At 48.2% G+C, this 17,147-nt stretch overlaps 2 protein-coding genes across 4 annotated transcripts; one reads left to right on the top strand and one right to left on the bottom strand.

Moving 5' to 3' along the window:
• Positions 1–2,170: 2,170 nt before the first annotated feature.
• Positions 2,171–9,287, bottom strand: LOC308139792 (schwannomin-interacting protein 1-like; the record flags this gene model as incomplete). The annotated part of the gene is made up of 7 exons (XM_080509325.1): positions 9,029–9,287; positions 7,559–7,738; positions 3,704–3,810; positions 3,167–3,242; positions 2,981–3,076; positions 2,457–2,574; positions 2,171–2,265 (listed from the first exon to the last, which is right to left on the bottom strand). Exons 2-7 carry the CDS (start codon positions 7,730–7,732, stop codon positions 2,171–2,173), a joined length of 666 nt encoding a protein of 221 aa, XP_080365451.1. The 5' UTR covers positions 7,733–7,738; positions 9,029–9,287.
• A 1,851-nt stretch (positions 9,288–11,138) lies between these two features.
• LOC308139796 (uncharacterized protein) lies at positions 11,139–16,808 on the top strand. 3 transcript variants are annotated; one of them, XR_013936933.1, is made up of 8 exons: positions 11,139–11,584; positions 12,497–12,581; positions 13,943–14,002; positions 15,656–15,720; positions 15,810–15,865; positions 15,974–16,058; positions 16,154–16,407; positions 16,578–16,595. XR_013936933.1 is itself a non-coding variant. In XM_080509331.1 (7 exons), exons 1-7 carry the CDS (start codon positions 11,496–11,498, stop codon positions 16,275–16,277), a joined length of 561 nt encoding a protein of 186 aa, XP_080365457.1. In that variant the 5' UTR covers positions 11,139–11,495; the 3' UTR covers positions 16,278–16,808. The 3 variants fall into 3 exon arrangements, 2 of the variants coding, with proteins under 2 accessions (XP_080365457.1, XP_080365456.1); XM_080509331.1 differs by having other exon boundaries at positions 13,946–14,002; positions 16,154–16,808; XM_080509330.1 differs by having other exon boundaries at positions 16,154–16,808.
• Positions 16,809–17,147: the final 339 nt, after the last annotated feature.

Here is a 17,147-nt window from a genome sequence, read left to right as displayed (position 1 = left end):
TATAAATATACACGTTCAATGAAGACAAATATATTTAGATATAATTAAATTAATATGGTAATAAAGTGAGATTAATATTCTGGAAGTGTGGCTGCAGTTCCACCTCTGTCCTGTGGTGGCAGCATTGAGTCCAACCTGTTTATCAAGCTGCTTTTCGATCTATCGACCTGCTTCTTCTCTCATCACTTCACAACATTCAAATATTTATTTCCTTTATAGAAAATGTAGTTCTAGTTTTGTTTTTGTTTTTGCAAATAACGCAAAAATCCAGAGACTCTCCCAACAATATTTCTCACACTCTTTGATTAAAACTGTGAAATTGGACATTTATCACACCAAAACTGAACCATTTCAGAGGTTTTTTTCTTCACAATTTTAACAAATAAATCAATACAATCCTGTCAGAGCAGAATTACACAATGAAAATGTCAAAAACTTGAGATTAAAAAGTGTTCTCCTCCTGCTATCTGGAGAACAGCTGTGGATTTCCTGACTGTCTGGATTATTTACACATAGAAATAGAACATACTGTACCGTTCAAGATTTAAAATCTATTTGATGTAAAATTTATTTGGATGAAATGTGTAGTTTTCCATAGTTCTGTGTTCTTTTGTGGGGTTTTTTTGTAGTTTTCTGTATTTTTATATGTAGGTTTTGTTGTCTTTGTCCTTCTGTGTTGTTTTGTGTAGCTTGTTGTATATTTTGTGTAGTTTTCTGTTGATTTTCTGGGGTTTCATGTAGGTTTGCGTTGTTTTGTATAATTCTGTGTGGTTTCTTTGTTAATAATTATCTGTAGTTGTGTTATTTTGTGTAGTTTTCGTGTACTTTCATGTTGCATTTTGTGTAGTTGTCTGCTTTGTCAGGTTTCTGTTTGAAAATGTTTTGTATTGTGTGTAGTTTTCTGTTTTTATAATGTTTTGCATAGATTTGTGTTATGTTTAGTTTTTGTGTTATTTTGTGAAGTTTTCTGTTATTCTTACAGCTGAAAATAAATCAAAAAATATGTTTTAAAAATGGGGATTTAACACAAAGGTTTGTAGTTTCATCAGATATTTACGAAACACCTTGCAAACTTATCTTTTGATGTTTTCATGTAAACATATTGTTAGAAAAACAATGATGAAATACAGAAATTGTGTGTTTTGAGTTATATTCTAAAATTAATCAATCTCAGACAAAACAATCAGTCGACGTGTGATAAATATGAAATCAGTTTTTGAAGTTAGCGTTTCTGATTGAAGAATCAAACAGGAAGTTATGACGGCTTCACAACAGTTCAGTAAGATAAGCCTGATCCGAACCTCCACCGATCAATTGAACAGCTTCAAACAGAAACACGTGTATGTGTGTGTGGTCACCAAAACAAAAGCATTTCTGCATCTGATTTTAGACTGAAGCACGAAATGTGTTAAAACACCTAAAATCAAACAAACTGAGTTTGAACCTCTGGCAACTGCCAAACATCTCAAATGCTCACATTTCTAACGCCCCAACACCCAAACTACAGTTTTCAACTCTCAGGCCTCGTTTACCCGACACGTTTTCAAGTGAAAAACGCAGTTTTTTGCATTTTCATTTCAGAAAATTTCGCCTTTCCATGGAAACGTTTTGTGATGAAATCAAACACACGTCAGAGAGAGAGAACAATACACCATACACATTTGGCAATGAGAGTAGATGGACATTCGTAGGGACAGGCGACCGAATTGGCATGTTCTTACGGTGACTGTCAAAATAAAAGTACCAAGTCCCCAGAGTAGCTGGACTAGGAGTCGTGACACTGGAGGAAACATTGTTCTCATTGTCCAGCGACGGAGCATGTTTAGAAACGTTGTGTTTTCAGTTGCTCTGAGCACCGTTGCCGTGGAAACGGACACCAAATCGCGACAGGTTTCTGGTTTTCACTTGAAAACATTGCCGTGCATATGGAACCTCAATGTTTCTTACGCCCTCCGAGTCTCTGCCGCTTTCCTGCATTTGGATTCGTCACTTTTGCGAACTTAGCGGCGTCACTAATGTTAGCGTGCCCCGAGTAGAAGTTGAATTATCCCTTCTAAACGTGGAGGAAACCTGAAGTCTTGGCTTAGTTCCTTCAAAGCGTCCCGGTCGGCATGGTTCCCGGCGGTCCCTCGCAGCGCCCCCCCCCCCCCCCCCCCCCCCCCCCCAGGGCTTAGGTCAGGTCCTGGACGTCCAGCAGCATGGCGTCCTGCTTCGTCCTCAGCTGGTCCCGGAGCAGCAGGTGTGTCACCAACTCAGAGCTCAGAGCTGGAAGACAACAGCGAGAGACGATAGAGGAGCTGCGGTATCGGCGAAGACATGCTGCGACGCCAAACCTGTCAATGTGGTAAACTCAGCGCTAGGCTAAGCCCACCGCTACGCTAACCCCGCCGCTACGCTAACACTGCTCCACGCACTGCGAGTGAGACAAAAGTGGCGCCAAGAGAAAGTGTGTTCACCGTGAACGTCGCATTGGAGCCTCGCTCTCAAACTGCTGAGCTGAAGGACCGAACGCTGCTGCAGATCCCACGTGTCCACGTGCTTCCACCCAGAAGCACAGCTGCTGCAGGGGCCTCGCTGAAACACACACACACACACACACACACACACACACCTCACCAATTTTAAATACACTTTGGTCCCATAGCCCCCCCACCACACCAAATATGTATCACACACACACACACACACACACACACACACACACACACACACACACACACACACACACACACACACACACACACACACACACACACACACACACACACACACACACACACACACACACACACACACACACCTCACCTCACCAATTTTAAATACACTTTGGTCCCATAGCCCCCCCACCACACCAAATATGTATCGCACACACACACACACACACACACACACACACACACACACACACACACACACACACACACACACACACACACACACACACACACACACACACACACACACACACACACACACACACCTCCTCCCTCTGTTCAGACAGCAGCTGGTCCCGGAGCGCTCGCAGGGTTGAAACCACTTCCTGTTTCAGGCCGCTGTGTCCCGTTGCCACGGTAACCTGCAGGAAGTGACATCATGCGGGGGGGGGGGGCTTAGTGACCTTCGTCACCTGCAGGACAAGAAGTTTCCGGAAAGATGAAGGGCCGACCTTTCGGTGTGCTTCCGGCTCCTCTTCGTCACTCTCACTGTTGTTAATGAAGCAGAGCTGCAGGTTCCTCTGGAGGCTACACACACACACACACACACACACACACACACACACACACACACACACACACACACACACACACACACACACACACACACACACACACACACACACACACACACACACACACACACACACACACACACACACACACACACACACACACACACACACACACACACACACACACACATTACTAGCTGTGATTAGCATGAGCTCATTTAAATAAATTAACAAAATGTTAACAGACCAGATTTTTATTCTGCAATTAATACAGTTAGATTCTGATGTGGTGTTTCACAGGGATCTATACTTGGGCCTCTACAGTTCTAAACTCTGTTAGTGTGAGACAACACTGAGTCTGCGGTGACTGCTGATGTTATATTTTTCATTTCTGGAAAACCATTCTCAGACTCATCAAGGATAGGGAACAACAGCAACAAACAGAAGCTTCATAAGGTGTCACTTTGTGTTCACCGTGACGTGACGACAGACACTCGACACCTCCTGAAGTCTTCCTCCTCCTCTTCCTCTTGGTCCCAGACGTCGCTCCACACTCCCCCCAGACTCAGCCCCGGCGCCCGCTGCAGGAACACAGACACTCCTTCAAACACAGACCCTTGGTATTCGAGGACAAACTCAGACATGATGTCTTCAAACAGAACGACGTCCTCCTGGAGCATCGTCACCTCCTCTTGGAATGCGTCTCAGCTTCAACCTGCTGCAGACGTTTAACGGCCTTGAAGAAAAACTGTCTCAACCAAACAACCAAGGTTTGACCTCTTCCTGTCAGCTCGTGCAAAGATTCCGGATTCTTCCACAACTACCACAATTTTCATTTTACACACTTCCAAGGAGCTAAATCTGCTGCTGCTCTGCTAAACGTTCTGCTGCTGCTCTGTTAAACATTCTGCTGCTGCTCTGCTGAGGCTTCCGTCCACGTTTCCTGTCCACATGGGATTCGGCTGCGTCCACACGACATCATGAAAACAACTCAAAACAATGTAGTACATATGGCAGGCCTGGAGGTGGTGCTGTAACTCTGCCACAGAAATACACCACAGGTGTAGAAGAAAACACGGAGCATGCAAAAACAGAGAAATCCACATATTGTCTTACTAAAGCAACAAGCTTCTGCAGCTCGATCTGGAACAAGCAGTCCACCATTGTTGTTCAATGACGTCAAGGGGCTATGGTGTCAAGGGGTTATAGGCTCAAGGGGCTATAGGCTCAAGGGGTTATAGAGTTGAGAGGTTATAGGGTCAAGGGGCTATAAGGTCAAGGGGTTATAGGGTCAAGGGGCTATAGGGTCAAGGGGCTATAGGGTCAAGGGGCTATAGAGCCAAGGGGTTATAGGGTCGAGAGGTTATAGGGTCAAGGGGCAATAGGGTCAAGGGGCTATAGAGCCAAGGGGTTACAGGGTCGAGAGGTTATAGGGCCAAGGGGCTATAGGGTCAAGGGGTTATAGGGTCAAGGGGCTATAGGGTCAAGGGGTTATAGGGTCAAGGGGTTATAGGGTCAAGGGGCTATAGGGTCAAGGGATTATAGGGTCGAGAGGTTATAGGGTCAAGGGGCTATAGTGTCAAGGGGTTATAGGGTCGAGAGGTTATAGGGCCAAGGGGCTATAGGGTCAAGGGTTATAGGGTCAAGGGGCTATAGGGTCAAAAGGTTATAGGGTCAAGGGGCTATAGTGTCAAGGGGCTATAAGGTTGAGAGGTTATAGGGTCAAGGGGCTATAGTGTCAAGGGGCTATAGAGTCAAGGGATTATAGGGTCGAGAGGTTATAGGGGGCTTTAGGGTCAAGAGGTTATAGGGTCAAGGGGCTATAGGGTCAAGGGGCTATAGGGTCAAGGGGCTATAGAGTCAAGGGGTTATAGGATCAAGGGATTATAGGGTCGAGAGGTTATAGGGTCAAGGGGCTATAGTGTCAAGGGGCTATAGGGTCAAGGGATTATAGGGTCGAGAGGTTATAGGGGGCTTTAGGGTCAAGAGGTTATAGGGTCAAGGGGCTATAGGGTCAAGGGGCTATAGGGTCAAGGGGTTATAGGGTCAAGGGGTTATAGGGTCAAGGGACTATAGGGTCAAGGGGTTATAGGGTCAAGGGACTATAGGGTCGAGAGGCGGTGCGACGACAACAGCAAAAATGCGCCTAGTTCCTCCATTCGTCAAAGCTGAAGCAGGGTTTTAAAATGTCTTCACTCTGTGACTCTTCTCGTGCTGTTCCACCAAAAAGAACCAGGTCCTAGTTCAGGACCAGTTCTTAACGGAGCTCCGCCAAAGAACCGGTTCTTTTTCCACCGTTACTGGAGCCAAGTGAGAGCTACGTCATTACGTCACTCCAAAACGTGATACGTCACTTAATTATCTTGTTCACTCCTATTATTAACTTCAGGGAATGACTGATTATATTGTTCCAACACTTTATTAAAAAATTTTTCTCAATAACCACTCCGGGGCTCCGTATTCGTTGTAGTTTTCAGAAAGTCAGTTCAGCGTCTCTTCTGCCTTGTAAGTAGCGAAAACTCCGGCAGTAACTCCAATGATGTGTCTGGTTCCAGTCTGGCTCCAGCCTGGCTCCAGTCTGAGTCCAGTCTGACTCCAGCCTGGCTCCAGTCTGGCTCCAGTCTGGCTCCAGTCTGACTCCAGCCTGGCTACAGTCTGGCTCCAGTCTGACTCCAGCCTGGCTCCAGTCTGGCTCCAGTCTGACTCCAGTCTGGCTCCAGTCTGGCTCCAGTCTGAGTCCAGTCTGGCTCCAGTCTGAGTCCAGTCTGACTCCAGCCTGGCTCCAGTCTGGCTCCAGTCTGACTCCAGTCTGACTCCAGCCTGGCTACAGTCTGGCTCCAGTCTGACTCCAGCCTGGCTCCAGTCTGGCTCCAGTCTGACTCCAGTCTGAGTCCAGTCTGGCTCCAGTCTGAGTCCAGTCTGAGTCCAGTCTGGCTCCAGTCTGAGTCCAGTCTGACTCCAGCCTGGCTCCAGTCTGGCTCCAGTCTGACTCCAGCCTGGCTCCAGTCTGGCTCCAGTCTGACTCCAGTCTGGCTCCAGTCTGGCTCCAGTCTGAGTCCAGTCTGGCTCCAGTCTGAGTCCAGTCTGACTCCAGCCTGGCTACAGTCTGGCTCCAGTCTGACTCCAGCCTGGCTCCAGTCTGGCTCCAGTCTGGCTCCAGTCTGACTCCAGTCTGAGTCCAGCCTGGCTCCAGTCTGAGTCCAGTCTGAGTCCAGCCTGGCTCCAGTCCGACTCCAGCCTGGCTCCAGTCCGACTCCAGCCCGGCTCCAGTCCGACTCCAGCCCGACTCCAGCCTGGCTCCAGTCTGACTCCAGTCTGGCTCCAGTCTGGCTCCAGTCTGACTCCAGTCTGACTCCAGTCTGACTCCAGCCTGGCTACAGTCTGGCTCCAGTCTGACTCCAGCCTGGCTCCAGTCTGGCTCCAGTCTGACTCCAGTCTGGCTCCAGTCTGGCTCCAGTCTGAGTCCAGTCCGAGTCCAGCCCGGCTCCAGTCCGACTCCAGCCCGGCTCCAGTCCGACTCCAGCCCGGCTCCAGTCCGACTCCAGCCCGACTCCAGCCTGGCTCCAGTCTGACTCCAGTCTGAGTCCAGTCTGACTCCAGTCTGAGTCCAGTCTGGCTCCAGTCTGGCTACAGTCTGACTCCAGTCTGGCTACAGTCTGGCTACAGTCTGACTCCAGCCTGGCTACAGTCTGACTCCTGCCTGGCTCCAGTCTGGCTCCAGTCTGGCTCCAGTCTGACTCCAGTCTGAGTCCAGTCTGGCTCCAGTCCGACTCCAGCCTGGCTCCAGCCTGGCTCCAGTCTGGCTCCAGTCTGGCTCCAGTCTGGCTCCAGCCTGGCTCCAGTCTGGCTCCAGTCTGGCTCCAGTCTGGCTCCAGCCTAGCTCCAGTCTGGCTCCAGCCTAGCTCCAGCCTAGCTCCAGCCTGGCTCCAGTCTGGCTCCAGCCTAGCTCCAGTCTGGCTCCAGCCTGACTCCAGTCTGACTCCAGTCTGACTCCAGTCTGACTCCAGTCTTGTTCCAGTCTGGTTCCAGTCTGGTTCCTCTCTGGCCCAGGAAAGAAGTAGAGCCAGTGAGGCCCCAGTTTAGCCCCGGTTAAGAACCGGCTTTGGCGGTGGAAAGACAAACAACCGGTGCTAACTCCTGCCCTGGACCAGAACTAGAACCTGGTTCTTTCCGGGGGATAAGTCCCCTTCCAGAATTTCAGGCTTCATTCGCTGTTCTCTGATTGTAAAAAGCTCAGAAAACAAACAGACTTCATTGACCCTCCTGAGAAGGCGGACGACCCAATGCCTGATGGGAAATGTAGTTTTAAAAAAAAGAAAAGAGAGTCACCTTGTCCCGCTCCTTCCTTTCCTGCTCCTGTTTCTCCAGCTGAGCTATCCGTTCACTCAGCTGCTCCCAGTGCATGATGGGAAGGTCCTGGAAGTCCACAGAGGACGCAGCTGCATCGTGATGAAGATGAAGCTCCTCCTCCTCTTCCTCCCCGGTGTCTTTCCCTCCCTCCATCCTCGTCTGTATCAACCGACAAGTCACAGAAAGTAAACCACCAGCAAAACAAAGGCTGAAAAGGTTTGAAATCGCACAAAAACTGGGGTTTAAACCAGCTCCTTTGGTTTTTTTTATGTTTAACAAAATGCTAACATTAAAGGCTGATCGCAAAACCGCATTCAAACTTGTTGCTGGTGTTTATTTTCTGGTCATAATGAGCAATTTGGCACTAAGTTTGTCAGTGACGCTGCAGGTTTTAGCTCCGGGTGCAAGGCGAGACACTTCAGCAAACATCCACATGATAGAGCATCTTCCTCCCTGGAACTGATGAAGTTATTGAGAGACTCAGTGATCAAACTGACCCCGACAGTGCTGAGAGCCCAGCTGATATACCTCACTAGCAGTACCACAGCAACTTTGTCAACCAACTGGTTACTTTTTAATTAGTTGCAAGTAGAGTAACAACAGTCTCTGAAAAGGAACTGGCAGACCTACGGTGGGCCAGAAGGGTCAATGCGACAGCAAACGTCACAATGCAAAGGCCACAATGGAGTTTAACGCGCGAATAAAGTGTGCAGCGGTCAGGAGGTGCGACTTTGTTCACGGGGGGACAATATACGCTGACGGACTATTGTCATTATAGGAAAGATTAACGACACACGACGGTTACCAACGTTACTACTTTGTGGAAACACATAACGACATTAATAACAATCATCAAGCAGTAGCACTTTAGTTACGTTTCGATAAACTGTCCTGTAATTAAAATAGTCCCCTGGAAACAAAGCCTGTCTCTTGTGGGCCACCGTACAGACCAGAATATGTATATTGTATCTGAAATACTTTGTCTGAATCGACTCACTAGTGCCCCCCACAGCACAAAGGTGGGACAGCAGAAATCCTCCATGTACCTTCACGATATTCAACATGTGGCCCCTAAAACCAAAGCAAAAGTGTAAAACGGTAACTTTAATATTTCTGTGAAAGCAGGAGGGCTGCACCAGTGATGATTTTAACTGGCTCAAGTTGTTTTAAAAAAAGACGTTTCTTTATATTGGAACTTTTTCCACGATGCGTTTGCAGCTTCTTGCAATAAAAGGAAGCTTGTCTGAAATGAGAAGTTCCTGCTGTTTTTCCACAATCAGCTGTGAGATGTACGGTTTCCTGTTGTCCCATAAATATGAACATCCTCTCTTTAACCTGCTTGTCAAAGTGTTTTCATTTGCTCCACAAAACCTTGAAATAGCGGGTGGAACTTCTCACTGCGGGTTCAAACGCGTCCTCCGGAGGGGGAGCTGCTCTCTTGACACCCACCTTCCAGTCACATCCAGGCGGCTCCGGACCTCCGCGACATGCCGCCGACCCGCCGCCCGCCGCCCGGTGCGTCTCCGCCGGCCTGCGGGAGACGGAAGAGCCGCTGAGCGGAGCTCCGAGCGAAGAAGCGGGGCGGTGTGGAGGCGCCGGGGGGGCTCACAACATGGACACTGTGTTCAGCCACGAACATGGAGAAAGTCGCTTCAAAACACGGAGACGGATTAAAAAGTAGATAAAAAGCAGGAGAAGGGAGTGAAGGAGGCCGGACTGTCCCTCCTCCTCCTCTTCTCCTCCCCCACTCCTCCTCTTTAGCCTCTTTAAACTTCAACAGCTTGAAATCTGACAGGTTTATTACTGTTTTTGTTTTTGTTTTTTTTACAGTTTTCTGTCCGTCTTGGACATTTCATAAAGAGTTTGATGCAGATGTTTTAGCCCGTTTTTCTTCTTCTTTTTTTTTTTTTGTTTTCTTTTCTCCAGACGTTTAACTGGTTTTTACCGTTTCACTTTATTTTGAGTTCTTTTATCTTCCAATGAGCAGGTTTCTGGCTCTTGTTTAGGTGCACAACGTTTCACGTGAAAACAAAGATTCACCTTTACACAGCCAGTTTAAAAAAACAAAACAAAGAAATAAAAGCCCATTAATGCAGAAACTGTACAAAAGCTGAAAACGATGTGGTTTCATGTTGGGCCACTAGTAGGCGCTGTTTTACGTTTCATTTGTTTTTTTTGTAATGGAACCACGGATGTGTGCAGATGTAATTCCCTGTAATTCCTTAATAATGGAATTACAGGGAATTTCATATGAAAACATGACCAAGTTGTATTGTTATTAAGGTGACTGTCAAAATAAAACTACCAAGTCCCAGGAGGCTATGGACTGGGAGTCCATGACACTCTGTCCATCGTCTCGTGCTGAATAATTATTTATCTATAGCCGTGGTGCATATGCACAGTATTAGCATTTGCAAAAAGATGTATTTGCTCCCATTACCATGGAGTCGGAGTGTTTTCAAAAAGTTTCACCTTGGGAGCCGTTTTCAGAAAGTTGTTTTCAGTTACTCTGAGCAACATTGTTGTGTAACCCGCATAATGCAATTTTACTTGAAAACAATGTTGTGTAAATAGGGTCAACGTTGTTTTAGCCCGTTTTTTCCCCATCCAGGCCTTTAGCTTTTTTCCTTCTTACTATTTAAAAAAAATATTATTTGATTTCACAGATAGTTGAGGCACATTAACTGCAAGTATCAAATAATTTATAAGATAAAAATATCACATGCACACCTTAGAAATTACAAATCAATCCATCTGCAGTTAGCTGGCAACTCTAAAGTTCCTGTTCCTCTGTTTTTAATGAACTCAAACAGAAAAATAGTTATTTTAACATTTTTAAAAACACTCAAACATTTTAATTGCATTTTCAGGTGTTACTGAATGTTAGCAAGAACGTAAGGTGATATGAAGGAACAATATTTGATATTTCTATAGAATGATCGTTGGAAATGGGGGGGAAACCAAGGAAATTGTTGAGTCGCTCTGATTATTGCTCCACAAATTTCTGAAGGGACTGAAAAGTAGCCTGAAAATACGTAGAAAGCTGCTAAATGTGATCTCAAAGTCTTCACAATGAAACTTTTTCACAATTTTGATTATTGACGTTTTGACTTTTTGAGTTGTGCCCAGCTGAAGTTTACCCCCGCGGCCAGAGGGGGCGGTGTCCCCCGCCCCTCTCTGAGCTGCGGTTCCCCGAGCGGCCACACCGCGTCGCTGTTTCCCCGCCTGGCGCGCTGAGTCTCTATTTGTTGAAGGACTATGTTGTAAAAATCTTTCAAACTGTTAATTTTTGCGGACTCTTCGGCTCCCCGGTGCTCCGCTCGCTGGTACCGGGGCCTGAGTGACGGCGTCTCGCCGTGGACCGGCCGCCCGGCCAGGCTCGCTCCGCCTCGGGCTGCTGCTTAGCGGTTTTCTGACTCTTGACTGGAGCTTTTTTTTTTTTTCCTTTTTTTTATAACTGAAGTTAGCTCAACAGCTAACCCCAAAAGTCACGTCAGCTGTGCGGGGAAGAATTAAAAGTTTCCCGGAGCGGAGGAACGGCCGGCCCGGTGGCGAAGCGGCGGACTTATTTAACTTTGTCCCGGGTGTTTTTGCGCTCGGTTCGTGTTTTGAGCCGCTTTTACGCAGTCAAAAAATTGTGGCGAGAGACGGCGGCGAGTGACGCGCAGCTGCGGGTAATAAATGACGCTCCGGCCGGCAGTCACGCGCGGATAAGCTGGTTTTATCGGAGGGAGATGTGGTAAAGGGTGGCGGCGGCCTCGGTGTTCAGCCCGTGGACTCGGGGGGGCTCCGGGTTTGCTGCTAGCGAGGCCTGCGGGTCGGGCTTCTACCGGGCTCGAGTAGAACCCCGACGCCGCCGTCGAGAGGTCGAAGGCCGGCAGCTGGCGCCGCCGCAGCCGGGCCTGCGTGCAGCGGTATGGAGCGGATGGAGGTGGACCAGTGCGCAGGCGCAGGAGGCGGGGCGCTTCGGAGGTCCAACAGCGCCCCCATGATCACGAGTGTCAGGTCAGTGGTACTACACCCAAAGGAGTCACGCCGAGCCCCGTTCAGGAAACATCCGCTTTAAAAAAAAAAACGTGTCCACAGAAAAGTGGAAGTCACAAACGGCACAAAGAAAAGAGTTTTCTTTAAGGATAACAGACACTCTTCAATTCGGCTGAATTATACATAATACCAAGTAAAAATTAATGTTTAAACACTAAACTCACTGTAATTAAAGATAAAATACGACGTCGGCCAGCAGGGATATTTCAGTTATCACAACAGCAAATCAGAAAGTACAAAATATGTTTGATATGCATTTACACAGGCTTTTCTCCCTTAAAACAAATGGTAATGTATCACATTTCACAACTGTGACGCACAAAGTTGTTGCACATTGAGTTACATTTGGAGCGTGAAAAGTGAACAGTAAATGATCATTAATGATAATTATTGATCTTTAATTATAGGGATGCCACATATTATAGTTGATCTCTGTTTACTTTTAAGTGAACAGTTTAAAATCTCAAAAGTACAATACTTGGTGAATGTGAAGCTCGATCTATCAGCGGATTATTCACAGTTCTGAATTGTGCTGCAGAAAAAGTTGTCAAACTTTCAGTCTTGCATGACCAGTTTTTACCACAAGGTGGCACAGTGAGTCAGTGAGAACAGACGAGACGCTACAGTGACTTACCACATTGTGTGTTAACCCTGCATGTCAACATTGCTTAAAAGTTACTTGCACATTGCATGAACCTTGTGGGAACGTTGTGCGAAACTTGCGTTAAGTTGCATTGAGCGCGTGGATGTTGTAGGAGAATGTCCCCCCGAGATAGAGACATTGCGTGTCGACGTCGCATTAAGGTCGTTGCATGAACATTGTGTGAAGGGATGCGTGAAGGTTCTGAGCCTGTCCTTCGTCCTCTCTGGCAGTGACGGGACGGCGGTCTTCACTCCCGTGTCGTCGGCTCGATACCGACGCAGCAGCGTGTCCATCAACCCCAGCGTCCCCTCACAGGTGTGCAGCCACGTTTCAGCTCCTCCTAACAGTACGATGACCACCGGGCAGAATCCAACACAAACGTGATTTTTATGTTTTTGCAGTAAATTGCAGTGGAGTCGCATGTTTCTTGTAAGTGCGGATTAATATAACAATACTGCAGCACTTTACTTCGTCCACATTTTGTTAGGCTACAGCTCGAGGTGGGCGATGTGGCTAAAATATATCGGAATCTTTTAATAATAAAGTCACAATCACAAACCGATGTGCACCCCCACACACACACATACTTCAATTTAAAGAGTTTGTGCAATTGTTGCCACCAAAAGGTAAACAACAACACTGTGATAAATGGCTCTCTTGTGGTAGCTTTCACATGATCAGTGAAACATGAACAGGAAAAGTCAAATCAACAATACGAAACACAATCACAAATAACTCAAATAATACTTGACAGGTATTTATTTCCGATGGGAAAAATAAAAATGTCAACTGTTAAACTAAGGAAATTCAACAAAATATTATCTGATAGTCATTTTAAAAATAATTTAAGTATACCAAAACACTAAATAGTGTATAGAAAAGAGTTCAATTGAAATGCAAACTTTAAGTAACTGAGGTTCTCGCTTGAAGTGCAGATGTTCAGTCGTCAAACTCTAAAGTCTGAAATCGGACTATTAAAAACTCCCAACAGCTTAAGAACACATTACTGCTCAGACATCTGACACACAGTTTTATGAACCGTCACTGTGCGCACAGTTTGCAAATCACAGTTGTTTGCGCTTTGTCGTCCAGGACAAAACCAAAGTGTCTCCACACGATGGATGTGGAGTTTCTTTTCGGGGCCAAGTCCCCGTTTCGCCTTCAGCCACGATTCCTCGCCACTCAACCAAAAGAGCTTGTAATTCACTATGACGGGTTGGGCTGAGCGTCTGCGCTTCTCCACGCCTATCTTCTTTGGCCCGGCTCGCCTTTTATGCTTTTTTTTTTTAACGCTGACCCGCTACGACCTGCTTACGAGCGTCAGGAGGTCTCCGAGCCACGGATACCACTGGTGTTTCAGATGACCTGGTTTCCCTGCTAGCTGGTGACCGGCTCCCTTGAGCGTCACCTTTACAAAGCAGACGTTTAAAAACCCAACCAGAGTCCGTAGCTGTCCTGGCGAACGCCGTTTAAACCGCATTTCCATTGAAGTTGAAAGTGGAATGCGACAACGCGGGCGAAGTTTTTGGGGGGGGAAGTGTTTGCACGTTCAATAAAAACAAAGGGAATTAAATCACAGGTCCAGAAATATTCACAGGCGCTTCTCAGCACTAAAATGAATTCAGAGAAACTTTTCTCACTCGTCGCTCCTCCTCACCTCTCTGTTCCTCCCCCAGCAGCTCGTCTCTCTCTCTCCGTTCTCTCTGACTGCAGACAGACTGGAGCAGAAGAAGCAGGTGAGCGTACACACACACACACACACACACACTCAGTTTTTGTTTTCTGTCTGTTATATGCCTCCTGATGATAGAATAACCCCCCCCCATGCAAAAAAAAAAGCACTTTTCCTGCTTTTCTCTTCCTGTAAAACATGTCTGATGGCATCATGTGGACACTATTTAAGCCCCGCCCCCTCAGACACTAACTCGCCGCTGAACCCGTCAGTCAGATGTAGAATACGCCCCCCTCGTCTCTGAGGCGTCGGTCCACAGACTGGAACACGGTCCGACGGGTTGCCGTGACGAACACACAAACTCGGGACAGATCCGAAGTCTGTTGGCGAGACGGCGTGGGGGGGACGAAGGACGGCTGACGGGAGTGTGTTCATGTTGGCCGCAGGAGGAGAACGTGGAGATGGCACTCAGAGGAGGCAAGCGTCCGGGGCGCCCTTTCTCCTCCTCACACGTGCAGAATCGCTGTTAAAAGGTTCCGCCCGGAACAGCGCCGGCGTGTGAAACATCTCTAATGCACACGAATGCGCCGACTTTAGATTCCATACGCAAAGGCCGCGTGTCGTCAGAAGCCACTCCCAGCAATCTCTACACCAGTGTTTTTCAACCACTGTGTGAGATATAGTCAGGTGTGCCGTGGGAAATGATCCAATTTCACATTTTTTCTAAAGAAACATTTGCTCTCAGAGCCGCTGTCAGCTGTGAGAGCAGTGTGTTGAAGAGTAATCATCTCCGGCAACACATAACCTGAACTCCCATCATGCCCTGCAGCGACCAACTCCGTGATGCTACAATACTCTTCACCACTAGATGGCAGCACAGAACGTTGCTGGTGAAATGAAAGTTAACAGAGTCAGTGTGGTTAATCTCCACCTCCTGCTCCCATCTTGTATCAAAGTACTGTGTCAGTGACAGTGATGGAGAAGTTTTTGAAAAGGAAGAATGTTACCAGGATATCAGCTCTGTGTTCATCCATCAGGTCCAGGTTTCACACTGAGGGAGTAAAAATTAAAAAAAAAGAAATTGGGAAATACTTTTTTCTGTATTTATTTGATTCCTGTTGATAAAGCATTGATGAGAATGACTTTATATTGTTAATAGAGGCTACAGAGGTTCACATTTTAACATTTCCGGGTGGTGGTGTGCCTCCAGATTTTTCCAAAGAAAAAAGTGTGCCTTGGCTCAAACAAGGTTGAAAAACACTGTTCTCCACGAAGTGACGCAGAGCACCAGGGCTGCGGTCGGTCCGCAGTACTATGTCACGTTGAGGCACGCCTCGCCCAGACGACGGTGTAGTAAACGTGCGCTTCACTGGATGCAGCTGCTAAATTCAAGAGTTGAGCAACACACATGTCCCGGGGCGGGGCGGAGAGTTCTTGCTTCTGGTGCCGTCCACGAAGCTAGCTGTTAGCCCGTCGCTATTGTTTACGTCACTGCTGGGTTTGAGTGTTGCTGCCACCTGCTGGTCAGTTGTGCTCTGGCCTCCACACGTCCTGAAACGGTGTGAATCACCAGCAGAAGTCAATACCAGGCTGTGTCTTTCTTTTTTTTTTTTTTTTTTTTTTTCTTTTTTTTGCTCTTTTATGCAAACTAATGGCACGAGTAGGTTGTGGTTCTGCTTCAGGCTGAAACTGTTCCCTCCTCCTCCTCCTCTTCCAGTGGTTTCCGTCGCAGGACGGCGGCGTCACACCAAACTCATCCCCGAGTCCCACCCGGAGGTTCAGGTCGGTCCCCAGCTCAAACCCGCCGCTCCAGGAATGTGAGGGCTGTGTTTTTGGTTACTGTCACTGATGAGGTGTCGTTGGTCCCACAGGCCCGCGGTCAGCGCCACCGTCAGGTGGCCGGCGTTGACGCCGCTCAAGAGGAAAGGTAACTCGCTGTGTGTCCACTGGGGGGGGGGGGGTGGCAGTGTGAACCAGCAGGAAGGAGCCGAGGTAAAAGTTGTCCTCTCATGTCCGTGAACCTTCTTCCTCTCAGGAGGGGCGGAGTCAGACGGACCGCCAAAGAAGCTCTTTGTTGCCGGAGTGACGGACCCCGCCCACCGCAGCAGCTACACCGTCAGGTGAGGCTCACCTCAAAGGCTCGATCGCGTTCACGCCGGGTCGTCTTCTCTTCTGCCGCCTCACCCTCTCTACCCCCCCCCCCCCTCCCCCTCAGTGTCTCCCAGTCGGTGTCCGACTCCCCGCCTGCAGGAGGCGCCAGTCCTCAGTCCAGCCCGCTGTCACTCTCTCCTCCGCCAGCCTTCACCCCCTTCACCTCCCACCAGAACCCCGGACACTAACTTCCTCCCCACCCAGGTGGGTGGGGTTGTGTTGGGGGGGGGCAGGACCACCAGCAGCTCCTTGAAGTCCTGCAGGGATGTAATCTTCCATCACACCTTCTGTCTGCTCCAATCATCTGCCAGCATCCGTGTAAGTCCCGCCCCCTGCCGTGAGCACATTTGATGGACACATGAAGACCCCCACCCCCCCCTCCCGCTGGTCCTACCGGGTCGGTTGGTTGGATCATTGGCCTCCTGGATCTCTCGCCTCATTGGATGCCGTTTTCTGTCTGCTCTCACTCCCTCTCTGCGCTCGGACAGGAAGTGTCTCCCCAACCCCCGTCACCAGATCAAAGGTCCACAGAGGATCCGTCGTCAGTATTATCGCAAGTCGCAAGAAACTGTCGGAAAGCTCTGGGGACATGCCGGTTGTGTCATCAAGCAAACAGACAGAACGACAAACGAAAACACACGATGCCTATGAGGGTGTTGAGAGGAGGGGATTGTGGGTAACTTTAATCCGTGGCGAGCTTCAGAGAGCAGTGGGGAGGACAGAAGCCAGCACAAAAAGGTGGTTTACGTTGATTTTAGAGAAACTGGGGGGTGGGGGGGGGGGGGGGGGGGGGGGGCTGTTGAAAGTGGTTTTACTTTCAGTAAAATCTTGAAAACTCCAAAAATCGATCCGACCAATCAGGACTGAGCAGCCGAAGGAGGACTGAAAGTTTCAAGTGAAGTCTTGAGTTGTAATCAAGACGTAAAACCAAATGGGAACATGAAATGGTTTCGCGTGGTTTTCCTCAATGGAGGGCCGAGGTGGTTTTCAGGAAAAAACCAGACGGAGAAACCTCGGGGAGCGACGTTGACGTACTTGTTGGAAGTGGAGATCTTTCT

This window comes from Blennius ocellaris (genome assembly GCF_963422515.1).
Source record: "Blennius ocellaris genome assembly, chromosome: 14".
Taxonomy (NCBI): domain Eukaryota; kingdom Metazoa; phylum Chordata; class Actinopteri; order Blenniiformes; family Blenniidae; genus Blennius; species Blennius ocellaris.
The sequence above is the reverse complement of the archived record's forward strand: the minus strand, read 5'-3'. Positions and strand labels throughout refer to the sequence as shown.

Excerpts from the sequence above, each read along its gene's own strand:
- LOC308139796 (XM_080509330.1), top strand. The coding sequence starts at position 11,496 with ATGGAGCGGATGGAGGTGGACCAGTGCGCAGGCGCAGGAGGCGGGGCG. Across the intron at positions 14,003-15,655 it reads GACTGGAGCAGAAGAAGCAG|TGGTTTCCGTCGCAGGACGG; the intron begins GTGAGCGTACAC and ends CTCCTCTTCCAG. Across the intron at positions 15,866-15,973 it reads GACGCCGCTCAAGAGGAAAG|GAGGGGCGGAGTCAGACGGA; the intron begins GTAACTCGCTGT and ends TCTTCCTCTCAG.